The sequence below is a fragment of the Pseudochaenichthys georgianus genome, chromosome 15, assembly GCF_902827115.2.
Source record: "Pseudochaenichthys georgianus chromosome 15, fPseGeo1.2, whole genome shotgun sequence".
Classification (NCBI taxonomy): Eukaryota; Metazoa; Chordata; class Actinopteri; order Perciformes; family Channichthyidae; genus Pseudochaenichthys; species Pseudochaenichthys georgianus.
In genome coordinates this window covers 20201637-20227009 of record NC_047517.1, presented here as the reverse complement: position 1 = coordinate 20227009, position 25373 = coordinate 20201637, and the positions used below count along the sequence as shown (strand labels likewise).

General features: G+C 38.6%; 1 protein-coding gene across 5 annotated transcripts in view; it reads left to right on the top strand.

The window, feature by feature from the left end:
• LOC117459590 (neurexin-1a-like) overlaps nt 1–25373 on the top strand; it is a 303237-nt gene that overhangs the window by 247686 nt on the left and 30178 nt on the right. For 3 of the 5 annotated variants that reach the window (XM_034100510.1, XM_034100513.1, XM_034100511.1), the window contains 3 exons: nt 10047–10218; nt 20178–20267; nt 21655–21974. In XM_034100510.1, the coding sequence (XP_033956401.1) occupies nt 10047–10218; nt 20178–20267; nt 21655–21974 (582 nt within the window). The remainder of the gene's footprint in view (nt 1–10046; nt 10219–20177; nt 20268–21654; nt 21975–25373) is intronic. The other 2 variants (XM_034100514.1, XM_034100515.1) reach the window with 1 other exon arrangement.

The window sequence follows — 25373 nt, the reverse complement described above, 5'->3', positions numbered from 1 at the left end:
GCCGATTAAAGATTCTTACTCCTTACTCTTACCCTAATATCGAACCACTCAAAGGATGCCGATTTTAATTCATTAACATATAACAAATACATAGTTGAAATTACAGCTGCAAAAGAGCTTTTTTCATGGTATCCTGTCCACCCTGTCACATTCTTGCCTTTGGTAGAAACCCTTTTTGGGTTGCACTATTAATTAAATTGTGTTGTCCTTCCCAACAGTGGACATGTTGCAAAGACCTGCCAGTCCATTCTTTCACATGCAATAATTAAAATGAACCCACCAACAAAACACATAAACAAATATACGTTAAAATACATTGAAAAGCCAGTTTGTACTGAACACTGAGTTCAAAACTGAAATACTTTTTGGGTAAAACAAGGTACATATACAGTAGTTGTTAGCCCCAAATGCTAACATGTTGATTCACAAGGATTTAAATCTATATATGTATATTTATCTGCATTTTATTGTGAAGCTCTACTTGGCTTTTAAGCTTGATTTCACTTATATCCCCATCACCTCAGAGTATGATGGACATCACAGATGTGAAATTGATTTCAGATTCTAAGGATATTATGTCATACTGTGAGTCCATTTATTTTTAGTCCATCAGTATGACTGATGTGATATAAGGAAAGACTTGAGCTTTGCTGGTTGCATTAGTTCCAGACTTGTTTTCTCAAATTGATCCAATAGTGTAGCTAAACTATGAGGGAAAATTAACTGTTCTAAGAAATGTAATATGTTATGGTACTTAATAGTGAGAATCATTGTTCTTTTTTAAAAAATGTCACCCAAATAATTACACAGTTATACATTGAGAAAACAATGCCATAATTATGGAAATGTGACGCAATTGAGCTGTAATGTGTTAATACGGTACTCCTGCATTACCGGGGTAAAATGTGGGTGACACCTTTTGCTAGATTAGCAAACCTGTCACATAATTACATGAGGGGCTCAGACGGTGAGAAACATAGTGGAACAGATCTCAGTGGAACAAGAACGGATTGCATATTTATGAGAAACAATCTCATTATAACAAGAAACCTTGCTCAGTGAAAACCTTCAAAATACAAACAGCTTTTCTAAAGGTCACCGTTGGTGCCACTGCATACGATCTGTATGGCATCACATAACACTTAAATGACAGATTGTGGCATGCAGGGCTTACTCATCCTTATGATCACCTAAACCGGACATAATCTGAGTAGACACGGCAAAATGTTTGTCATGATGTGTATCCTTTTCATATCAAATGTCTGAAAGTCTTGTCCTGAAGAGTTAAGGTCAATCATGGCTTCTGTTCTCTGCCTTCAGGCGTATGTCCCAGCTCTACCGCAGCGTTTTCTTATTTCTTCATTTCTTATTGAGGTGATTGCTCCACCCCCATTCTACCTAAATGCACACTTCATTATATTTGATCCTACTTAGCCAGATAGCTGTATGGTGTACCGATGAAGTGAGCTGGTCTCTTAGTTTGCTCAGGGGACGCAGGCTGACCTGGCGGAGAGGACAGAGATGAAGGTCAACTCACCCTGACTGCGTGCCAGCTGTCACAAGTGAACGGACAGGAGAGTCACCTGAAACCTGAATAGATTTCTTTGAGCGAGATAGAACGAAATTTCAGATATCTGTTGACCTCCCTTGATGAAAAGCGTCAAAGGCGATCCAAAGGCGGAGCAAGAGAAGAGTATAGTCAGACAGCAAATGTCATTTCAAGAAAAAACAAACATGCATTTTCTTTTCAAATGTGCTTCTGTCCAGCTCCCATTACTGTCACTTCAAACTGAATGTGAACTTCTGAACTCTAGCGCTCTTGTGCCGCTAATGAACAGAAAATGGTATTTTTATTGCACGACCCCCTATGTTTAAAAGCTTAGTTGTTATGTATGTTTTCTTCCTACAATCCCACTAAGAAGGTGCTGCTACATTATACATAAGCATGAAAGAATATTTTTATTATTTCCCCTATAACGGTTCAATAGAAGTGTGTCTCCTGTTGTTGTCTTGGCGCCCTCTCTTCAAACTACCGCTGTGGCTGGCCTGATGATTTATTAACTTGGGCTATGTGATGAAGCTCTCCTACAGAAAGCTTCTTGATAGAGTCTCCTAGCAATAGAAACAATTTAAAGCCAACTTCACAGATAATTAGGCACTTTAGCCGGAGGACTTGATTTTGAAATAAGCTGAGCTCACTTATCCCTCACCACAATGGAAACGCTCCGAGGCCATAGCGAAATGAAGGGGGAGGCCTTGTTAAACTGTGTTTCATGTTTTAGAACACATTTTAAAAGTTGACTGTCCTTAAAAAATAGCCTTGTGTTCTAGTAGTCTCCTAATGACTTGGGAAAAGAGAGATAACGGGTTGCCCTATACTGTACACTCAACCGTAGAAGGACGAAGGCTGCTCTAGGACAAACAAGGAAAAATCTATACTTTATTTTAATAATGTACAGTACTGTATACTTTATTGAGCTATGAAGATCCCCTTGAGATACATGATCTCTTTTTCCAGGTTAACCAGGATAAATAGGAAGGAAATCCAGGCAAAATATGAAAACCGAAATAAAAATAACCCCAAGAAATGGTAATCATGAGAAAGGACATTTTCAAAAAGCTTTAGGGTTAAATCATTAAACAAGCCAACTTGTTTCCACCCCGTAGGTTTTTTGCGTCAGAGCGAAATTGCTTCCTAATGATTCATTTCATGAATGCAGGGGATTTGCCTATATTTCTCGACGACAATAATTATATGTTCCCATAATTCTGACTTTGATGTCAGATTGAAAACCAAACAGAACAGAGTAATGCTCTGATGATTTGATGTTAAGAGGATGGAACATTTATATCCTGAATCCTGTGTTAAGTGGGGAAGCTCCCAACGCAAACGGCGAGGGTCGCATATCTTGTCCTCCATTTTACACATGATTTAACGGATGATAAAGATATATAATGAAAATGTTGAAAGGTATACAGTATGCGCCACACGCTTGTAAATCAATTTCATGTGCCCGATTGATGTCAAGGTTTCTCTATTTTAGAGCTTGTTTTTCATCCGTGTGCAAAAGAGATTTGCTCACAGTCATGCACGTGTCTGAAGATTTGACAGTGTTTATCAAAATGATAGCATCTATATATCCGACAGTGACCAGGAATCTTATTTACGAGTGTGCTCAAATCGGAATAGCTAGTTAATGTAATGTAAAATACTCTTACAAATATGGCGACTCTAGGGAAAAGGTGTATTTGTCCATTCCGGGAGAAGGTTCTATATATAATTCATATTGTATTTTATATAGAGCTAACATAAAAGGTGAAGTTTGAGCTCGTATCTTCTACTGAACTAATATAACTACACAGTCCCGACTGGCTCCCGAGAGAGACAATATACTGTACTGTAGTTTTGTCACCGCCCGTAACATCATTAAATTGTTCGGCATATTAGGAAGTTAATGCTCCTATGCGGCTGACATTTAATTGTCTGCAACCCCATAGTAGTGCTTCGATACTGCCTTCAGCTTTGTTATGAATATACAGTAGCACTGTACACTATAAAAATTATGTCTGAGTGACTGCATATACACATGTTTGCATGACCTGTAATTGCAGGTGTATAGATGAATTGCAGCATTATGTACAGTTTACAGACCACGTGATCTAAGGAAGAAAAAAAATTCTTTCTTCTAATTATTCCATTATGTCTGTAATTTCATTAACCAAGCTTTGAAAAAATAAAAAAGGCGAAGCAGAAGAATGTCAGAGGTAATTAAAAGATAAGGTGAACAGTAGTCTGCCCGCCTATAGCTACATTAAGACATTTAGCTTCTACAGCGAGAGTATAATGCCCCCTCAACACGGAGACACACACTAAGGGGAAGATGGAGGTGTGCACTCCACCTGCCAACAGACCCCTCACAGACATGTGCACTGGAGGGAGATGTGTTTCAGTCCTGTGGCGTCGGAGTTGTGAGATATGAAATGTGATGGGTGCACAATGGTTGTCAACATGAATGACTCATACACAAGCAAAACATTACATCCTACACAGTGGTGTTCATTTTTGTGGAGGTTCCATCTCAAATACCACTTATCACTTCCTTCATTTCCTTTTTTTTTTTTTAATTGTCTGTACGTGGGCTGGGGAAATGTTTTCTCGCTCCAGTAAAACATTCAAAACGTGTGGTTCGTTTCAACTCATGGTTTCTGTTTTTAAGCAGATTATGAACAACATACTATATCCTTTAAACAACAAGATAATGACTTATTTATTAATGAATGTATTATTCATGACAACACTTTAATCTGACGGTTCAAGTACATTTTGTCAGAATATCACAACCCAAGTTGTCTGTAATTCTGTTAAAAGACTTGTTTTGTCAATTTAACACGTTGGTTCAGACATGGTTTTGTAGACATGATTGGAAGAGAGAAAGTTATGCCACAGAGCTACTAACAATTACAGAAAAATACACTCTGTCTGCAGAGGCTGTTTGGCGTCTTTAGAGCTAGTAAAACAAGTATCCCTATGGTTGTATAATGAGCGCAGATGGGAAGTTTTAACGAGAAACTGACAACCTGATTATTGCGGCGGCTACTCCACCCTCCAGCTGCAAGGATGAGAAGCATAAAAAAAGAGCAGATTAGAGGAGAATGGTGGATCAACTTCATCAGTTAATTTAACTCTATTGCAGCTTGATGAGCAATTAATCAAGGCAGCGTGCAGAATGTCAGGCAGGGCTGTGTTCTTCGGTGCGGTATGTGTGCACCGTACAGTATGTTCCCAGAGGGGCACGCCTGCGGGGAGCAGCATTTACCATATGAGCAGCCCTAAAACTGGTCAGGGTGTAATAGACTGGGTTTACGTAAGCAGCTATCAATCACTCTCTGACATAAGCCTGCACCCTATTAGAGCTCCAGGATTAGGCTCCTCTCAGTGCTGGACTAACTGAGAAAACGACTTGTCTAAGTAGATCAAATGTCCCCAAAATTGTATTGGATTTAGAAAGAAATATTATTGGTGTTTCAAGCAAATGCCAGCGCTATCTCAGAGGGCAGAAGCAATAACAGTCAAAGTTAATCACATTAATCTGCGATAAACATGAGCATGTCAAAAATGTACTTTGTTTTTCTCTCCCTGAAGAATCGGCGCTTATCTTTCATCTGATATCTGACTCCCTAAATCTGATGGTTAGCTTTTTGTCCTTTCTCTGTTAACCGCTTTCATCTACCTCTTCATCTCTTTCAAGGCTGGGAAGTAGGCTTTTTTTTCATGCTATGGAAATTCGAGTTGGCAGTTTGTGACTAAATGCTTTAAATTTATTAACGAGACTGTGGGGAACATTAAAAGTCAATTGAAGGAGGCTATTAAAAGCAGAATTTTAATTGGATTGGTTCCTCTACTAAACCCTTTTTTCTGTCTCTTCTCTTTCTTTTTCTTTTTTTTTCCAAGAGCAATGGCAGTAAAAACTTCTGAATTACCGTAATTTTCGGACTATAAGGTGCACCTGAGTATAAGCCGCAGCAGCTAAATTGAATGATGTGTACATATATAAGCCGCACTGGACTATAAGCCGCAGGTGTTTTAATGTTTAATTACCATATGTAAGCAGTCCAGCCTTTCGGAACCCGTTGGTGATCGTGGATGTTTTGACACTCCTCCACGCTGTCAGGATCCACTCGCAAACTTGAGCGAAAGTTGCTTTTCGCATGCGACCAGTTTTGGTGAATGATTTATGGCCGCTAGTCATCCACGCCTCCCACTGAACGAAGGGTTTGTGCATGAAAACTTCCTTTGCACAAACTGTCTCGCTCTCGTAATGTCTGTCTGTCTTGCTCTCGTTCTGTCTCTCGTACCACTCTCGGTTCCACTTTTACTTTTGCGCGCTACCTGTCTCACTCTTTTCCGGCCTCCAGCTTTTCCCAATAGAGTCTGGATGCAGACCGCAGCAAGGAGGCGGATCCTAAAGGGGGCGGATCATATAGGGGGCGTTTCCTAAATGGTTATGAACTCCGCCCCCCACGTATTTCTTAAAGGTATATGACTCTCTGTTTCTCATTTATTTTAATGCGTTGAATGAATCATAAACAAACTTTTAAAAATAATAATTATAATTAATTTGCATAAAGAATGAAGAGTATACAACCCACAGAGAAGACAAATTCATAAATTGTAAATAATTGTGTACTGTTTGTGCAGTGGTAGTAATTATTATTCAAATCAATCAACTACGTTATATGGAAGATATTGCTGTATATCATTTAACAAGATGAGTAGAGGTTTCTGTACACCTAAAATACTGAAGTTGAAGTTACTGTACTGATGTGTATCATTCATTTGTTCATGTTGTGTCTGGTGGTAAGATTAATTAATTAATTAACGTATTTATTATTTTTGAAACATTACAATACACATCAAATACTAAACATGAAATGTATAATACATACCAATACATTGTACAAAGGAAAATATACAGTACATACAAAGAGGAAAGTCTTCATTAAACATAAACATTTTATTGGGTGTTCTAATTCAGCAACCACAAAATATGTGCCCAGATTTAATTATCTCTTGACTTCATCAACCAAAAGATCAATTTTGATATTTAACATGACATACTCAGAAAGAAAAACACACTGTCTGCCTTATACAACTTTTGTTGGTCATCTTTGAATATCATCCAAGTTGTGTAGATGGACAATTTTGCTATTAGTATAAGATTTAAACTAGGCTATATATTTCACTATGGGGTGTGTTAAGACCCAGAATGATATTTGGCTATTTCTGTGTAAATTTCACTTTGAACAGAGACAAGATAAGGGCAGCAACTTGAGTTGACTGCTAAAGTTTCAAATGTCGCATAAGACTGATCCAGATCCTGAATGTTTTCCTATCTGACCATGGCTGTCCTCTGTCTCCTGCTATCTGTATATTTTGCCCAGTCTATCTCTGCTCACGCTGTTGTGTCGGCGTGTTCTCCTGCGTGTTGGCCATGTGTTGCACTGGAACCAGACACCGCAAAGACTTCAGCCAAGCACGTACGAACTGCGCATGCGTGAGTGGCAATAACTCTCCTTACCAGCAGGTGGCGGTAGTATGTATTCATCATTAAAAACAGGCAACAACCGTAAAACAGAGAAGAAGAACAGACTACGTGATATAAACAAACAACAAATAGCTGTGCGTTAGCTTCACCTTAGCATGTGTTCTTTGCAGGTGTTTGTTTAGGTTTTATTATGACTGATTTTAGTAAGTAACAAAGTAACGCGTGTCGGGGCAATGTTAGTAACTGTAGTGTGATTACTGAATTATAAAAGTAGCGCGTTACACTACTCCGTTACCGACAAAAGTAATATTATTACAGTATTACACCCAACTCTGAACATAAGTATGATTAAAACGAGCTACGCTATTACCCTCTCAACAACAAATAAATTATTATTATTAACAGACAGAACAGACATGAATAGGAACTCTCAAGTAAACACGTGTTTAGTTTAAATAAAGCCTCTCATTTTTGGTATAGAGCTTTGAAATAGGGCTTTGAATTTCTACACAATTTCTGAACACACGATGGCAGCAGTTAATGCAGAAAAAAAGAAAAGGCACAGTAAAGCTGAGAGTCATTCACATCCCTAGATTGCGTGGGGGGCGGGGTTCATAACCCTTTAGGAAACGCCCCCTATTGGATCCGCCCCCTTTAGGATCCGCCTCCTTGCTGCGGTCTGCATCCAGACCCATCTCGCTTTTCCTGCTGGAGCCCGCCGCTTAAAGGTGGGGGGCATAGAGCCCATAGAGTTAAAGGTGGTAAACTGTAACCTGTAAAATCCATAGATTTAGGAGGTCCCCTAGTGGCCGTTAGCTGTAAAAATCCATAGATTAGCCACACCGTTATATAAGCCGCAGGGTCGAAAAATGGGAAAAAAGGCGCGGCTTATAGTCCGAAAATTACGGTAATGTGTTCAGTGTGTGGTAGTCCTTGAAAAAAAGTACCCTATTGGAATCAGAAATTCTACACTGTATATCCAAGTACTTGAAAATCAGGAAATTGTGTGAAAAATATGCCTTGGTGTGAGGTCCGATGACGGCAGATGCTCATGGTGTCTTGCCTCTTCTTGCTGCATGTATTCCTGCTGAGGAGCTGCTGTCTCCGTGGAAGGGTTTCAGGAGGGGCACATCTCTTAAACGAAACAGATTGCAGCTAACACAAGGTTTTAATACAACAGATACTACAGATCATCCCGCACATTCACTTCTGAAAACCTGAAGTCACTCTAGCCATCTGCTTTTCACTCTTTGTTGATTGGTGCCCGCAAGGCCTCGGTAAATTGTGTTGGTACTGTAGCTTTAATGCATCAGATTATATAATCTGTTGAAATTACATTACAAAGCATACAATTGTCCTAGTTTTGGTAATGCGGTGTGACACATTACAAATGGCTTTAATTGCACTTTAGCTTCTGGCTCTCGAGACACACTCAACTCGTTCTGCTCTAAAAAGGGGTCTGAATCTGTGTGTGTGTCTTTATAGTATATGTGTGTTTTGAGGGGGCTTAAAAAAAGAGTCAGTCTGTGCATATGGGAGAGTCAGAGAGAGATGGAGATGTAGTGTAGAATTGGCTTTGCTGACTGGATAACGATATGCAGAGTGCTGCGCTGCTACAGTAGGTTGAGCCTCATACCAGATGCTCCTTTCACTGCAGTTCATAAGCAGAGAGAGAGGCTGCAGCAATATACACGCTCCTCTTAGCTGCATTAAGGATTCAGGGACTTCCATCATGTACCGTAAAATACGCTTATTAGAGATACCCATAGCATGTGGAGACTGAGCCTAAGCTCTCTTTAACTTCCTTAAGTCATTATCTGTATGTTTTCATACCTATATTTGATGTATTTATCTTTTAATTTATTACAGTTTAATGATTTACTAATGCTCAGATTCATTGATATCCTCTGTATGCTTTTGCGCTACTTTTACTAACTATATCATTTATTGAACTGATGTAATGAAAACATAAAGGACAAAACACACAGTGTGGCTTCTTTTTGATCTCCCTATTAGGCATCCCAGCAGGTCGTGTATGCACTTGGAATAACATCTCTCATTGCACATACACAGCACAAAAATAATTTTTGATAAGAAGAAATCCTCCATGAAAGCATATGCTCTTATACATTTCACCGTAGGGCGGACAGATGTAAACATCATAGAACCACACCAGCAGAAGCTATAATGACATGGGTGCAATTTCCTTGTTTTCGTGTTTAATCATTATTCTATTGAGCCTTCAAAGGCTAAAATGTGTAGGCTTTTCTTAAAATCACATTAAGATGATTAACCGTGTTTGTCTAATTATAACAAAACACACAATAAAGTACGTTGGGCAGGGCGTAGTGTTTAGCATTATGGATGGTTGTGGCGTTATTCTGGTGTTTGCATGATCATGTTGGTGCTGGGTTTCGGGTGCAGAACCTTGTTTCGATTCTTTATTTTAAGCTTTCAATAGTATTTTTTTCAACCCTCCCCATGATATAAGAAAAGACTCTACAGTATCTCAAGAATAATATAACACCATTGATTGGTGCAATGTTAATACAATAAAAAAGTTATTATTCAAACCATTATATTTAAAATGTGTTATAATGTTCATAAAGCTACTACATCACAAAATAGATCAAATGAGTCATGTTCACAAAATAATCCAGCTGAACTTTTTTAACCAAGTCAACTTTATTGTCAATCTTCTGTGTGCGTGATACAGACAGGGATATCAAAATTATGTTTCTTACCATCCCGAGGAATACGAATATATACATATATGTTTAAGAAATATATACATATATGTACATGAGACATTTACACTTTTTGACACAGTTTAAGATGCAGAGTAAAAAGGAATATTATCCTTACTATAGGACGCTGACTGGCGACACACTCATTAAATAACATATATTAGAACCTTTTCCGCAACATTTCCGTACAGTCCAAAACTGTAATGTTTAATGTCACTAAAAGCTTTTATTTTCTGTGTTCTTCTCATTTCAGGATAAAGGAAACATTGCTGTTGTATTTAATGTCGGAACAGACGACATTAATATTGAGGAGACGTCAAAGTTTGTAAATGACGGAAAGTACCATATAGTGAAGTTTACGAGGAGTGGGGGTAATGCCACTCTGCAGGTGGATGACCTGCCAGTCATTGAGCGCTACCCCACAGGTGAGTCACACACCTTTAGTTACATCTCAACCAGAGACGAGCAGGCCAATAGTGAAGCCTTCTCTGCTAGGATGTCTTTATGTTGACTTGGCATGTGCTTTAATTGCTTTTCATGATTCTGTTTCCAGCAGTTGTTGCGGATAATACCAGTGTTGTTGAGTTGTTGCTGTTTTTTACTCAACTCTGATGTTTATCACTTAACACTAATTCATGCTTTTAAACAACCGAGGTCTATATAAATGGGTTGCACTTAAGCACTCATAGTCTAACATTTAAACTGTATAAAAGAACAACCACCCACTTGTTCTACACGTCTGCATTCAATTCTCCATAAACAATCCACCTACAGTGTATGCTCACAGTACGGTCAAATCAATAGACTATTTACAGACAAATTACCCATTTTACTGTGGCGAGTAATTGTGTGCCAGACCAATATTTATTTATCTGCCAATACAGAAGATTGATTGAATTAAAGCGATGTGGTAGACAAACCTGTAATAACACCGTCAAACTAAATTAATACCTGAATTAATCTGTTGCTTTCTCAGAATGAGATCTTAGATTATCAGCTACATTTAACCATGCCAATACACATATGTATCAAACATATTTATCGTTTTCACAGCTTAGACCACAATTACTCACAGACAAGAATGAAGCTGTTTCAATTTTCATTTTTATTAGTGCTACTACTAATAACAATTTTCATTAAACACTGTTTACGTGACAGTAGAATATGAATCATCTCATTACTCGGCTGTGTAATGATTTATTGATGAAGTATAATGTATGTAATAATTTCCACTTTATATGACTGGAATGCTTGTACTGGCACTTATTTGTAGTGCCGTTACTGGTACAGAGATTAATTTGTCTCAGAGATTGGATAGTCATGTTGGAAAAAAAATATGTTTTCATTTAATATGATTTTAAGTTGTATACTGTTGGAATTGGAGAAACACTCAGCAACACTGGTATGTTCCTGTAGAATATCAAGATGTTAGTATGATGGGTCTCATAAGTAATTAAAATGCTACTGCTTGTGTCGTTAACCTTGTTTAACTGCTTAAAGGCTTTGACAAAACCTAACGGGTATTAAAGGAGTGTGACTGCTCACTGTGAGTAAGACCTGCAGCCCCAAATCCAAAACATTTGTAAGATTGTGAGCATGCATAACATGACTAGGCAGCAGGAAAAATTAAACCGGCTTTCCCCTTTCGCTTAATGTCTGGTGACCTTTTTAGCTGTGACCAGTGCATTCATCCAAATGAAAGAGGGTTTTATGACTGGGACTCAATCCTCGCCGCTCGCTTCAGGTGGAAAAGGAAGCTAATGGCTTTTGACATGTTGTGGACATGGCAGAATGCACAGTAGGGTTAAATTGCTTGATGCTATGATCTCAAACAACAAACATCCTCTGTCCCCAAGATGTCTATGAGACATACATATGTGCTGCTCATAAACTGGACAAAATTGGTGAAAACAAGTTATTATTGGGAGGACGTAGGGTGAGTATAATTAGGTACAACACTTAAAAGGATGGCGAGTCACCTTAAACAAATATTTGTATTCTCCAGGGGGAAGTAAAATGGGGATAGCCTCGGCTCAATATAAAATGTACCACTTAGTAAAACACTATCATTCAAGATCACTTACATACAATAGCTTTCAAAGTTAATAATTTATTGTAATGATTTAATGCCTGGCAAAGACAAATGAAAACGCAGTTCATTTAATATTGAGAGTTAACTTATTGAAAGGGATAAAAAATATATTTGGAATTGTTAGTCAATGTGTCGTGAAATTTAGAAAGCTAGACAATGATGTTGGATTAATTTCTGCCTGTGATAAGTGCTGAGTTATGAAGGCTGCAGGGGAGGAGGGACCAATCTCAAACACACCAATCATGCATCAGCGACAATGCCAAGTCCAGCTACCTTATTAGGCTCGTTGCAGACTAATTACATCCAATCACAATTACTCCACAGTTGCTCCTCTCACCCCCAGCACACAAAGCCATTACTCTCTCAGCTCGCCTGTAGTTTGATTGGTATCCATGTATACCTCTAACGCACTCATAATAGCAGCCCTCAGCTACTCTTAGGCCACTCTCAGAACAATAGTGATTATAATAAGAGTAGACAGCAGAGATAAAAAATGATGACTGGAGAGTGAGAATGACAGAGAGGAGGAGATTATATGGGAGGGAGCGATCATTCTCAAAGCAAGGAAATAATTGCTTCACCAGGGCCGATATTGCTGCCCTCGTAATCTCATTAAAAAGTCTCGTACTTCATACTTATGGGTCATTAAAAGTCTTTAGCACAATTATCAGAATCTAAAAATGCAGAACGCACACACTGACACATAACTAGCCCCTTTATTTGTTGTAGTTTGGTTCTCTTTCCTTTCATTCGTGCCCTGCTTTCATTCTACACTGCGCACAAAAGGCTGGGCAGCAACACAAAAATCATCCCGTTCTCCCGAGTCTTGGCCATGGAAGTAATACCATCACAATGGCGCTGCTAGGCCCGCAGGGTAAGGCGCAGTATCCTATCGGAGCACCCAATGAACACTCGCTGCACATAAAGATAATGGAGAAGTCCCTGGCCTTATTCTTTTACTGTTATCAAAGCGTGGTGCACTTATAGAGCTCTCTGTCTCTCCCTCCACTCCCCTCAGCACTCAGTTCCCTCCTTTTTCGCCTTTTTGTACCCCTTTCTCCCCACCCCTGCCCCTTCTGTTGATCTCACCCTCCGTCCAGTTTTCCCACCTTGTGGAGTCTGATTTTTTGGATACAAGAGAAGCACGGTTAGCTTTATCCATGAATGCTAAGTCCTTTTCTGCTCTGGTTTCTACTCTGTGTTATCCATGAGCCTATTCAGCCTATTGTGCTGGTGGTCTGTCATCACTGAGCATGCTTAAAAAATGGTGCATTGGCTGTCACAGCTAGAGCAGACAAAAAAAAGGAGCAGGATAATAAAAATAATAGCGAGATTTGTGTAGGTTCCTCCTTTTTTTCAATCCTCCCAGGTCCATGAACAGAGGAAGCATTTGCATATTTGTTCATTTAATGTGGCGGGTGTCCAAGGGCTTGTAATGAGATAAAGCTCCCACCTTATCTGACCACTTTATTAACAAAAAAGAAAACAAGTGAGTGAGGGCAAAGCAGGTCAGTTGGGACGGCTCAGCTGAATCGCTGCTGTCTGGCGGAGGAGATAAGCCAGGCTGTCCCATACCAAACCAAATCACCACTCAGCAGCAGTCACAGGCGCCGCTCGCAGGCGGGATGAATGGCCTCTGCTGCTGCATCCAAGCCCAGGGGAAAGCATTGTTTAACACTCAGGTGTCCCACACTGGGGATCAATACACGATCAAACCTTGATTATATCCACACTTAATTAACCTCAGTATAAGGATAGACTTAGTGTGCCACAGGATGCAGAGCCAAATGGATAAAGTGCTACTGTCGTGGGGAAAATGGGGCATGTTTTTGTGTGTGTGTGTGTGTGTGTGTGTGTGTGTGTGTGTGTGTGTGTGTGTGTGTGTGTGTGTGTGTGTGTGTATGTGTGTGTGTGTGTGTGTGTGTGTGTGTGTGTGTGTGTGTGTGTGTGTGTGTGTGCGTGCGTGCGTGCGTGCGTGTGTGTGTGTGTCTCACACAGCCTTTCTAGTAGTTCCTTTGCCCTTTTCTTTAACAAAGTGTCATTTGTTATGACAGCACCAGCATGTAGAGCAATACACAAGCTGTAATTCTTAATGAGAACACACCATTTAAAACATTGTTGTACAGTTTGGCTGTCAAGGAAGTAAAACAGCATGTTTATGATAACATAATGATGAATTCAGCAGGGAAAATGCCACTAAAACGAGTTGCTCTCCAGTTTAAATTCCTGTGTCCTCACCGTCATCCCACCTGCTGGAGGCTAAATGTTCTCCGGAGCCCTGCTGACCTCTTTCTCAGATGAGGTGTCACAGTAGCAGGAAACAGAGAGGTGACATAACTAACACCCCATGACTGACAAATGGAGGAGACAGGAATACCAAAGCCTATAAAGGCTCCATGCAAGTAGCAATTATTGGATTATTCATTAATTTAACACATTCAAATTAAAGGAAGTGCTGCTATGGGTGTTTGCTTGTTTTGTTTATTAATTTGTGTGTTATAATTACATCATTCAGTGTTCAGCAGAATAAGGTGGTTGGCTCCAGGAGCCTTGCATAAGGCAAATACACAGTGTGTGTTCACCAGCAAGGCAAGGCAAGGCTAGGCAAGTTTATTTATATAGCACCTTTCAGCACCAGGCAATTCAAGGTGCTTTACAAAAATGAAAGACATTCAGACAAAGGCATTTAAAAACAGTAAAAGATAATAAAAGAAACATTAAAAGAAAAACAAAAAATGAAAGACATTAAGAAAATGGCATTTAAAATCAGTCATTAAAAAGAAAAGCTAATAAAATAAACATTAAAAGATAAAAGTTACAGTGCAATCTAAGATATGAATAGTTCAATTCTTTCGGGTCTTGATTTTTAATTTATTCACAGAACCTCCCTTTGGAAATCCGAACATTTCCGTCCCGATTGTTCATTTAGACTGATTGTTTTCACCATGTTATGCTCACATGACATCCACAATCGGACCCTCAGGAGGGTGTACTAGCCCCCTACTCTGCTTTGCGTTCCATAACAAAGTCTTTAAGTGTTACCCCGTGTTACCAAAACACTATGTTTCACCCGTCGGTGATGTGATACTTGTTCCTCAGTACAAATCACCCAAAAACTGATCGTAAACCCTGGCTACGACGGATATCCCAAATATCCTACATTTGAGCAGTCCCTCTCATAAATGTCATGGAGTTTAATTACGTTTAAATTTAAAACATTAAAAGAAAAAATACGTGGATAAAAGTTACAGTGCAGTCTAAGATATGAATAGTTCAATTAAAAGCAGCGACAAAAATAAAAGTCTTCAGCCTGGATTTAAAAGTAGTCAGAGTTGCAGCGGACCTGCAGGTTTCTGGGAGTTTGTTCCAGATATTTGGAGCATAACACTGAACGCTGCTTTACCATGTTTAGTTCTGACTCTGGGGACAGAAAGCTGACCAGTCCCTGAAGACCTGAGAGATCTGGATGGTTCATAATTTAGCAGGAGGTCAGAAATGTAATTTGGGCCTAAACCATTCAGTGCTTTATAAACCAGCAGCAGTATTTTGAAATCTATTCTTTGACACACAGGAAGCCAGTGTAAAGACTTCAGAACAGGAGTGATGTGATCCACTTTCTTAGTGTTAGTGAGGACTAGGGGTGCAACAACTAATCGACTTAATCGATTAAAATCGATTACCAAATTAGTTGCCAACTAATTCAGTCGTCGATTCGTTGGTGACGTCATCACATGTGTTTTACGCGCTGTTAAGCTCCAACGTTATTGGTCTTTTTATCGGTACTGGAGACATTTACAAAATATATGTCATGTATTATTGCTACAAAAACATTATATCGCAGTCTTAGTGTCGCCAACTCGTTTCTAACATGCAAAAAGACAAACAAATGCGTCTATGATATATTTTCGATCAGACGAGATCTCTCTCCCCGTCTGTGTGCGAGGGGGCAGGGCAGTTTACACACACGCAGCTGATACATGCAGCAACACACACACGGAGGAGATGGCGGAGAGAACGCGCTCCGAGGTGTGGTTCAACTTTACCCATCTCGATGTGGAAAATGCTCGTTGCCAAAAGTGGAATAAGAGTTTAGCATGTAAGGGCGGTAACACGAGCAATTTGTCTAAACATTTAGCAAAAGTGCTCCATATCCAGACGGAGGAATGCACCGGGTTCCACTGTCTTTCTAGCAGCTCTGTAGCCCCATCCACGAGTAACGTTTCCACGTCAGGTGTTATGTACTGTATGCTAGCAGCAACACACGGAGTTAACTCCATGATACAAACATGGGTTAATGATTAGAGGAAACTGAGTTATTTATTTAGTTAAAGTTTCAGCTATTCTGTTTACAGTTCTGTCATCAGATTATTTAATACGATTTGTTAAAACACTGTTGTTTCTTTTGATGTGAAATATTATTTATTTAATTTAAATAAAAAGCAATGTTAATTTTGTTCAAAATGTGTTTAGTTAATTTAATAATATATGTATTTTTGAATCAAGTATTCAACTTTATTGTCTTCATTGTTAGTTTCCACATGCCTAAAACAACCTCTAGCTAAATCTAAAAGTTGATGGCTAGAGCGTTTGAGAAATTGTGCAAGGCATACAGTAATAGTCCGAATAGTCGATTAATCGTTTCATTAATCGATAGATTAATCGATTATCAAATTAGTCGTTTGTTGCAGCCCTAGTGAGGACTCGAGCATCGGCGTTCTGAATCAGCTGCAGCTTCCTAATAGATTTTGTAGTGAGACCTGTGAAGACACCATTGCAGTAGTCCAGTCTACTGAAGATAAAAGCATGGACAAGTTTTTCCAAATCCTGCTGTGACATTAGTCTTTTAATCCTAGATATATTCTTTAGGTGATAGTAGGCTGATTTAGTAACTGTTTTAATGTTACTGTTGAAACTCAGGTCAGAGTCCATGGCTACACCTAGATTTCTGGCTTTATCTGTTGTTTTGAACATTGCAGACTGAAGCTCAGCGCTCACTTTTATACGTTCTGACTTTGCTCCAAAAACCATTACCTCAGTTTTATCTTTGTTTAATTGGAGAAAGTTCTGACACATCCAGTCACTTACTCAGTGTTTGAATTGGAGCATAGTCTCCTGGTGAAATTGTTACGTAGATTTGTGTGTCATCTGCATGGCTATGGTAACTTATGTTGTTGTTCTTCCTTATCTGAGCCAGTGGTAGCATATAGATGTTAAAGAGAAGAGGCCCCAAGATGGAGCCTTGAGGAACCCCACATGTCATATTTGTCAACTCAGATGTGTATTTACATATAGAAACAAAGTTATTTCTGTCCTTTAGGTAGGATTCAAACCAATTTAGAACTGTTTCCGAAAGTCCCACCCAGTTTTCCAGTCGATCTAGTAATATTCTGTGGTCAACAGTGTCAAACGCAGCACTGAGATCTTATAATACTAACACTGAAGTTCTGCCACTGTCTGTGTTTAAGTGGATGTCATTAAAGACCTTTACAAGAGCAGTCTCAGTGCTGTGGTTTGGACGAAAGCCTGACTGGAACACATCGAAACAGTTATTTAAATGCAAGAAATTACTCAACTGTTGAAAAACAACTTTTTCAATGATTTTACCTAGAAATGGGAGGTTTGATATGGGCCTGTAATTGTTCATCACTGAAGCATCTAGATTATTCTTTTTTAAGAGCGGTTTAATGACTGCAGTTTTCAGGGCCTGTGGAAAAATACCTGAGTGAAGAGATGTGTTTACTATATGAAGTAGATCTGAGGCCATGCAATGAAAAACATCTTTGAAAAATCCTGTTGGAATAATATCAAGGCAGCAGGAGGAGGATTTCAGAAGTTGTATAATGTCCTCTAGGTTTTTATCATTAATCTGATGGAATTGTGTCATGGTGTTTGAATTGATATGAGGTGGACACAGAGACAACACATTTGCTGTTCCTGATGCAGAGGCACTGACTGCTTGTCTGATTTTCTGAATTTTGTCAGTGAAAAAGGAGGCAAAATCATTGCATGCCCTGGTGGATAGAAATTCAGAGGCTACTGACACTGGGGGGTTAGTTAGTCTGCCGACGGTAGCAAACAAGGCACGTGCGTTGTTTTTGTTTTTGGTAATGATGTCAGAGAAGAACGATTGTCGTGCGTTTTTCAATTCCAAATTATAAAGGCCAAGTCTCTCAGGCAGTATGGTGGACATTACGTAAGCTGAAAGCACCTGGAGGCTGCTGTGCTTTGCGTCCACATTCCTGTAGGAAGCTAAGGGACTTTCTAGCTGCCAAATTAATTAATTATATTGCTTTCAATTTTGTTGTGAAGAATTTTGTTTTTAATGAATAAGTCTACAATGTAGACTCTACATTGTTCATTAACAAATACCATGAAATTAACCAAATAACTTGTTACTGGGCCACTACTTTATTTGATTTGTTTGAGTCAATCCCACAGTCACTGTCCCTCTGCCTTAAATAATCAGTTAAGCGTTAAACTTATATTAATCAGCATCTGAGAATAATTCCAAAGCAATGCCCCGTTTTCTCGTATTTGAGTGAGATTTTACTTAAACTTTTTTCATTATGGCCTTTTGGCTGTACATTATTGCAATCTTGCAAGACTGTTGCCAAGCTTGTCCTTTAACATCTGTTCAACATCAGGCAGATGAGCACAATCGCTAAGCACAATTTAACTTTCATGTCATTTGAAAAAACTTTTGACAAATGTATGTTGGGGATCACATCCATGTAAAGGTGTCAAGGTTGAGTTTGGGTTGTATGTTGTGCAACATGAAGACGCCCCATTGAAAGTGACCTGATTAACATGGGGCGCACCATTTTAGAAATGTGAAAAATAGAAGCACTAAGTACGTGTAATGAATGTGCGGCATCAAATTATATAATGAACATAGTCTCAGAAATATGGATCACTAAAAAACCTTCAACCATCCGCATCGAAAAACATACACAGTGTTACTGCGTGGTTGTGTTGTAATGCAGAATGTATCTGTCAATGTTGAGGGAGAAATCTAATCTCCTTCACAAGCCTTTGTGCTACAAACGGGCACAATCAACTGCAGCCAAATTCCATGAGCTGTATACTGTAGACAAGCTTTAAACCCCTTTCTGTTAGCTGATCCTCTACAGTAATTCAAGCTGATGCGATTAAAAAATGTCTTTTTCTGCGTCTTCTTACCTCTAAGACCTTTCATCAGTCCAACTGTTACAAGGTTACCTCCTTTCCTTCATGTCTCTGCGAATTTCCCCTCCGAAGCTATTCTCCAATGAATCATTGTTAGCTACCGGATCTTTTATCTGCCAGAACTGAATTAATATAGTTGATGGGACAAACATTGTCAATCTGCCGGAAGAATGGAGCTGACTGAATTCAATCTCTGCAGACAATACCAGGGGGAAAGCACTCGGAGACAGTGCCACTTTGCTGAAAGTCTTCTGTTCTGGAGAGGTTATTGGCCTTGACAAAGGGGTGATGCAGAGTTTGCCCTCATTAATGCTGAAGTGCCCCTCCAATCATGTAGTTGAGTTTTTTTTGTATTTTGTCTCATGGTTGCTCATTCTCTGAATACTCTTGAAAAAATGTATTTTCATTGACACCAATGTCATCACTTGGCATTAGTGATAGTCATGACTTTTCCTTCTTTAGACCTCGTAGACTTTGTCAAAGCCTTCTTTATTAAATATTTTTACAGCGTTTGTACCTACGTGACATGTCCTCTGACTTTTCTCTGAACAGATGCTCTGAATGTATACTGTGTTGACTGTTGTACTGCAATAAGCGTATCATTTCTTTCCAATTAGGCTATTTATAAATGGGGTGGGAATTTGTAAAATGTTGGAAGTTAAATTTTCATTTAAACCATAAAAGGTTGATTCAACAATAAATGATGTTATTTTTGAAAATGTATATAACTAGTTTAAAAACCACTTAAAAAGATATAGAGGGGAAATACAAATGGGATGGAACTGTTTGGGTAAAGAGTTTGTAATGGTAAAATAAATGTGTGATTTGGGTTAACATAGCTGTATTAACTTAGATGAAACGTTTGCGTGTTAGTTCACTTATTTCGATTAATATAGGCATAATTTGTTGGTTAAAATAAAATAAAATGACTGAAGTTTGTTCAAATAATGTTTAGTAAATATTGTTTTTTTTAAATATCAAAAGCGTTTTAAATATATAAAATATGTATAAACCTTGTGCAGTTGTATAGCTCCAGCATTAAGTATGAACATTTAACCTTTGACCTTACAGATTGTAACCACTGAAATGTCTCTTTAAACTTTAAAGGCAACAATGATAACGAACGCCTGGCGATTGCTAGACAGCGAATCCCATACCGACTTGGTCGAGTAGTTGACGAATGGCTACTCGACAAAGGTAAAATCACTGATTAAAATTTCAAATAAAATAATTTGATTATAACCAAGTTGTAGCAATATACTGTAAATAATAAACCTTAAAAAATAAATTTTCAGTAAAATCTTTTAAAAAATAAATGATTTGAACAGTTAAATTCACTTGGTAGTGTTTCATACTTTTCATAATAATGTATTTATTTCATAGATTTCAGATAAATACGTTTTTATTGTCAACTAAGGTTAAAGGGACTGTAAATATGAATTTAAATCCACTTACTGAAGTAATATCAGCATTGTTAAAATGTCTATAAATCACTGTAGCATTTTGCTGTAAAAATCTAAATGATACATTTAAAAGTTATTGTTTAGTCATCTATTAGTTGCTAGTGTTATTTGAAACACTTTGAAACCCATACAGTACAGTAGAGTACTTTTTTTACTTTGATCTGTTCTAATTAAACTGCTAGCGATGATAAATAGAGTGCAATAATGAATTGGCATCAACAATCTGAGTCCCTTTAACAGACATTGTAAATATGTGTAGGGCATTAGATCAAGGAACTGTAATATAAAACAAACTGAGTGCATGCTTTGTTTTAATAGTTCAATAACTAATTCATATTATTAACTTACATTGTGAAATAAGCCCTTTCATTTTTTTGTTTATTTGTTTTCTGTTTTGCATTCTGAAAATCCTGTCATGAAATATTTTTGGGTTTTCCATGTGCCAACCATATCTGTTCAAGTTTAATTTTCCTTGCTTGCTTTTGCTAAAAGGATGCATAGCTTCAAATTTCCTGAAGCATGTCCAGCTTCCTGTGAAATTGCATTCATGAAAAGTCCAATTCTAACAGCCTGTAGCTATCTCAGAAAGGTTTCTTCTCCCCCATGCTTGCTTTCTAACAAGTTTGTAAATCCCAACATTTGAAGGAAAATGCTGGATAGCATAAGCAAAGCATAAGAAAATATATGCTTTTTGCTTTTGCTGGACAAATGTTTCATATATTTGTCTAAACTCCAAGGCAATTTTCCAGCAAACAAACTGTCTTTCAAGATTATGTTATATCTACAGGTGTAGTTTAATATATTGCTTTTCCATAACATCACTTCCTCTCATTAACATTTTAGTTAGAAATGTTCTTGTTATTTTAGATTGGACTGCCCTTTTAGCAAAGCCGCATTGATTCTCTATATCCTTTCTTTTTTATTTAACATTTTTCTTTCTTTTTATAGGCATCTCATCATAACTGCAATAAATTACCAGGGTTTGCCTCTACAACCCGTAATTTATTGGTCTCATTAGCCACTGGGCAAATAATCCGTCATTATCTTTTTTTTCATTCCTGTTCAGTAAAAGTGGCTGAGTCCCAACGTGCTTGTATATATGTAACATTGTTTTCCCACAGGGCGGCAGCTAACAATCTTCAACAGCCAAACCACTATACAGATTGGAGGCTGGGAGCGGGACCGGAGTGGATCCTTTCAGGGCCAGCTCTCGGGCCTCTACTATAACGGCTTGAAAGTGTTCAACATGGCCGCCGAAGGGGATCCCAACATTAAGATCCAGGGCACTGCGCGGCTCGTGGGGGACTCGCCCTCCTCCATCACACCGCAGTCGAGCACCACAGCCAATCGCTCAGAGACGTCCACATCCATCATGGAGATCACCACCACCACGGCCTCCAGCAGGCGAGTCAAACAGACAACACCACGAGAGCCTCAGCAGGTAAGATCAATTAAACAATGATTTCTAAAAGACTTTCACTCATGTCAATATTGTCTCAACTTAAACCATTTTGACAAAAAAGCATCATGAGTAATATGATGGATTTAATTTGTATGTACCTGTATAGTGGAGCGTTTTCCCTACTTAAATGTGTCAAGCCTTTGCTTGATTAATGATTAATTAATGATTAATTAATTAATGATTAATTAATGATTCCCCATGAGGGGAATCGTTAATTTTAGGGTGAAGACTTGGTTAAGTTAAGGGTTAGGGTTAGGGTTAGGCATGTGTTGGTTATGGTTAAGGTTAGGATAAGTCTCCAGGAAATGCATGTAAGTCAATGTAATGTCCCCTGAAGTGATGTATACATGGTATGTGTGTGTGTGTGTGTGTGTGTGTGTGTGTGTGTGTGTGTGTGTGTGTGTGTGTGTGTGTGTGTGTGTGTGTGTGTGTGTGTGTGTGTGTGTGTGTGCGTGCGTGCGTGCGTGCGTGCGTGCGTGCGTGCGTGCGTGCGTGCGTGCGTGCGTGCGTGCGTGCGTGCGTGCGTGTGTGCGTGCGTGTGTGTGTTGAGTGATAACCATCATAGGCTCCTCCATCATCTTTATCTGTGCTGCAAGAGCGGTGCAGCATCTGCAGGGGCATATTACTTCTCAGATGTCACAATGTGTGACTAACCAATGCGACACAAAACGTGTATCCTATCGAATGAAATGGCGATCCGACCGTTCCTAGTTATTCTTTTCCAAGAACCAAAGACATTATAAAAAACACATATCAAATTTAATTATTATGCCTTTTAGAAATCTTTGTGCATATAAAAACCCATTTCCTAAACTCAGTGTGACCGCTAAGTGTTGGTGGTTAACTAAATATGAATTGAAGACTTTTTCAATTGACTTGTGTCGTTGCATTGGGAATTGGCTTGCAACAAACATGCTGACTTCATTAGAACCTAGGGATTTGTGTGGACTGAACAGACAATGGTATTGAATCATTTAGGTCACAAAGAAAAATAGTTTCAGTATTTTTCAAAACAACAGTAGTAGTAAAGTAGGATATTGCTTCATGTGTTCTTGGTTACATTGCATTTAGCTGACGCTTTTATCCAAAGCGACTTACAATAAGTACATTCGACCAGGAAGACACAACCTTGAAGAAAACAGAATCATATAAGTACATCAGGTTTCCTAGAGCCAAGTATTTCAAGTGCTACTCAACTGGCTATAGATAAGCCAGTCCTGTATTAGTATATAAGTGGTACAAAACAAAAATAGAACCGCATGGCCCACAAGATATTTTCAGCCTGTACACACACAAAAAAAAGCATACTCAAGATAGAGAGTACTCAAGGTTATTTATATTGTTATAGAGCCAAAGCTGCTCCGTAGTAACATTCAAAACTGAGTTACACAGGGCTTATTTGTTTAAATAAGGGACATTGTACATGAAGCTCTGAAATAAGAAATATGGAATTGAAATCATGAAAGAAAACACATACAAGGTTAGTATGTGTGAAAGAAATGTAAATATTCTTAACTCAGTTGAAGGAAAAGCATACATAGTTATATTCAAACAAATAAAATAGTTTTGTCCATTATGACAATTTTTAAAGGATTGTCCAAAAGGAATAGTCTAAAAATAAATGTCGGTTTTGATTAGTATGTTTAGAAGTGGGTTCTTCTTTATACAAAAAATTAGATAAGGCACACCTATTTTCCAATTTAGCAGCAGTAAAGACCCCACATTACTGGCCGTCCCCTAACACCCTCTAATATTGACCATTAGAACCGTTTGTATCTGCTGATGCTGACGAATAATACAATCATAAATATTGATCCAGTGGACCGGGTTTCTCTCAGACTCAGCGTGGTTGCTGAACCGTTGCAGGACCATGTAATGCAAGCGAAATATCACACAATAGACTATAATTACATCCCAGCGCCATGTGGTGTTTTAAATTGCCACCAAGGAACCAAGAGATTGGCAGAAAGGAACAAGCTTGATCAGATGGATGCCCGCCTTTTTCAGGCATTTTCATCGGAGGAGAAATAAAGTGATATAAATGACCATGACAATTTAAAAATGTATTGTCATATTTGTGATATTTATTAATATACACACAACAGTTTTTCTTTTTGGATATGATTTGGGGTTTGGAAATGTGACATAATGCCCTTATGTTAACCATTTGTGCTTGAGGAGTTTAATCAATAACAGTTTACCTTAAGGCAGTCATATGTACAGCTTTTGGTTTTCATGTAAACACTTTAATTAACAGTTCAAATCTTAAGGTTTATTTGGGAACCTACGTTTGCCTATTATTTTAAAGGAATGTGGTGTATCAGTAAGGCTTCTTGGAAGTTAAATAGTTACACTGTGATTTTTCTTTGTCTATAAAAATACATTCCGAAGTATTCTGTCAAGTTAAGTTGCGAGCTCACCTTTAAAGTGGCTTGTAAGGGATTGTAAAAAATGAGAATAGTCGAGGCTAACTGTAGGTTTAGTTATCTAATGCATCCATACAGAAAGAAAGGTCATTGGAGTATGGAGTTGCGGTGTGATGTAGGCGGAGAGATGAATGAGGCATGCAAACATCTGTGCATCGGGAGATGTCAATGCATTCAGTTTGACTCAACCTGACAGCCTTCCCATGGAGAGCCCTTGCTGTTGAACATTTCTGTCTCAGGACACTACACTTAGAAAGACATCGTGTCTGGCCTCTAAAAAGAGAGGGTGCATTTACTGTCTTTTCCCCTGAATAGTCAGCATTTTAATCATTGTCCAGCTGTTCCGCCTCCACTCTGATGGCAACTGCAATTCAGTGAATGCTTTTATATCCTGAGAGCCATGCATTACTGGGACACGTACATTTTTAGTATGGCTGGCCCAAGGGGAGATGGAACGGCTGTGGTATCAAGCTCTGACTGTTGGAGCTTGGTAAGACTGGCGCCCCACAAAATGTAGATGGTCAAAGTACAGTTCACTCAACACACTTAAATCCAGTCACATTCACTTTGTGTACTTGCCTATTGCTAAGCACTCATAATCATATTTTTGTATAACAGTGGGTCATATGACATATGAAGTGTTTGCTCATAGTAGCCTGCCAAACAACAGTTAATGACTGGGTGAACAAAGCTGAGCATTTACAGACTAAAGCAACACAAGTTTCTTGCAGGATATAAAGGAGACCAAAGCAGAGCTTAATAATGAGTGAAAATGAACTTGCATTCCCCAGGTTGCAGGAAACAGAACAGATTATGTCGATAGGGCTATTTGAATAAAAGGCTTTTGTGCAAAAAGAGCAATAGAAAGCTCTGCAAACAACCGAGCCGTAGAGGAATGTTGTTCTCCATCTACACAGCAATGCTAGATCAGAGCTCTGTTGAAAATGTCTTT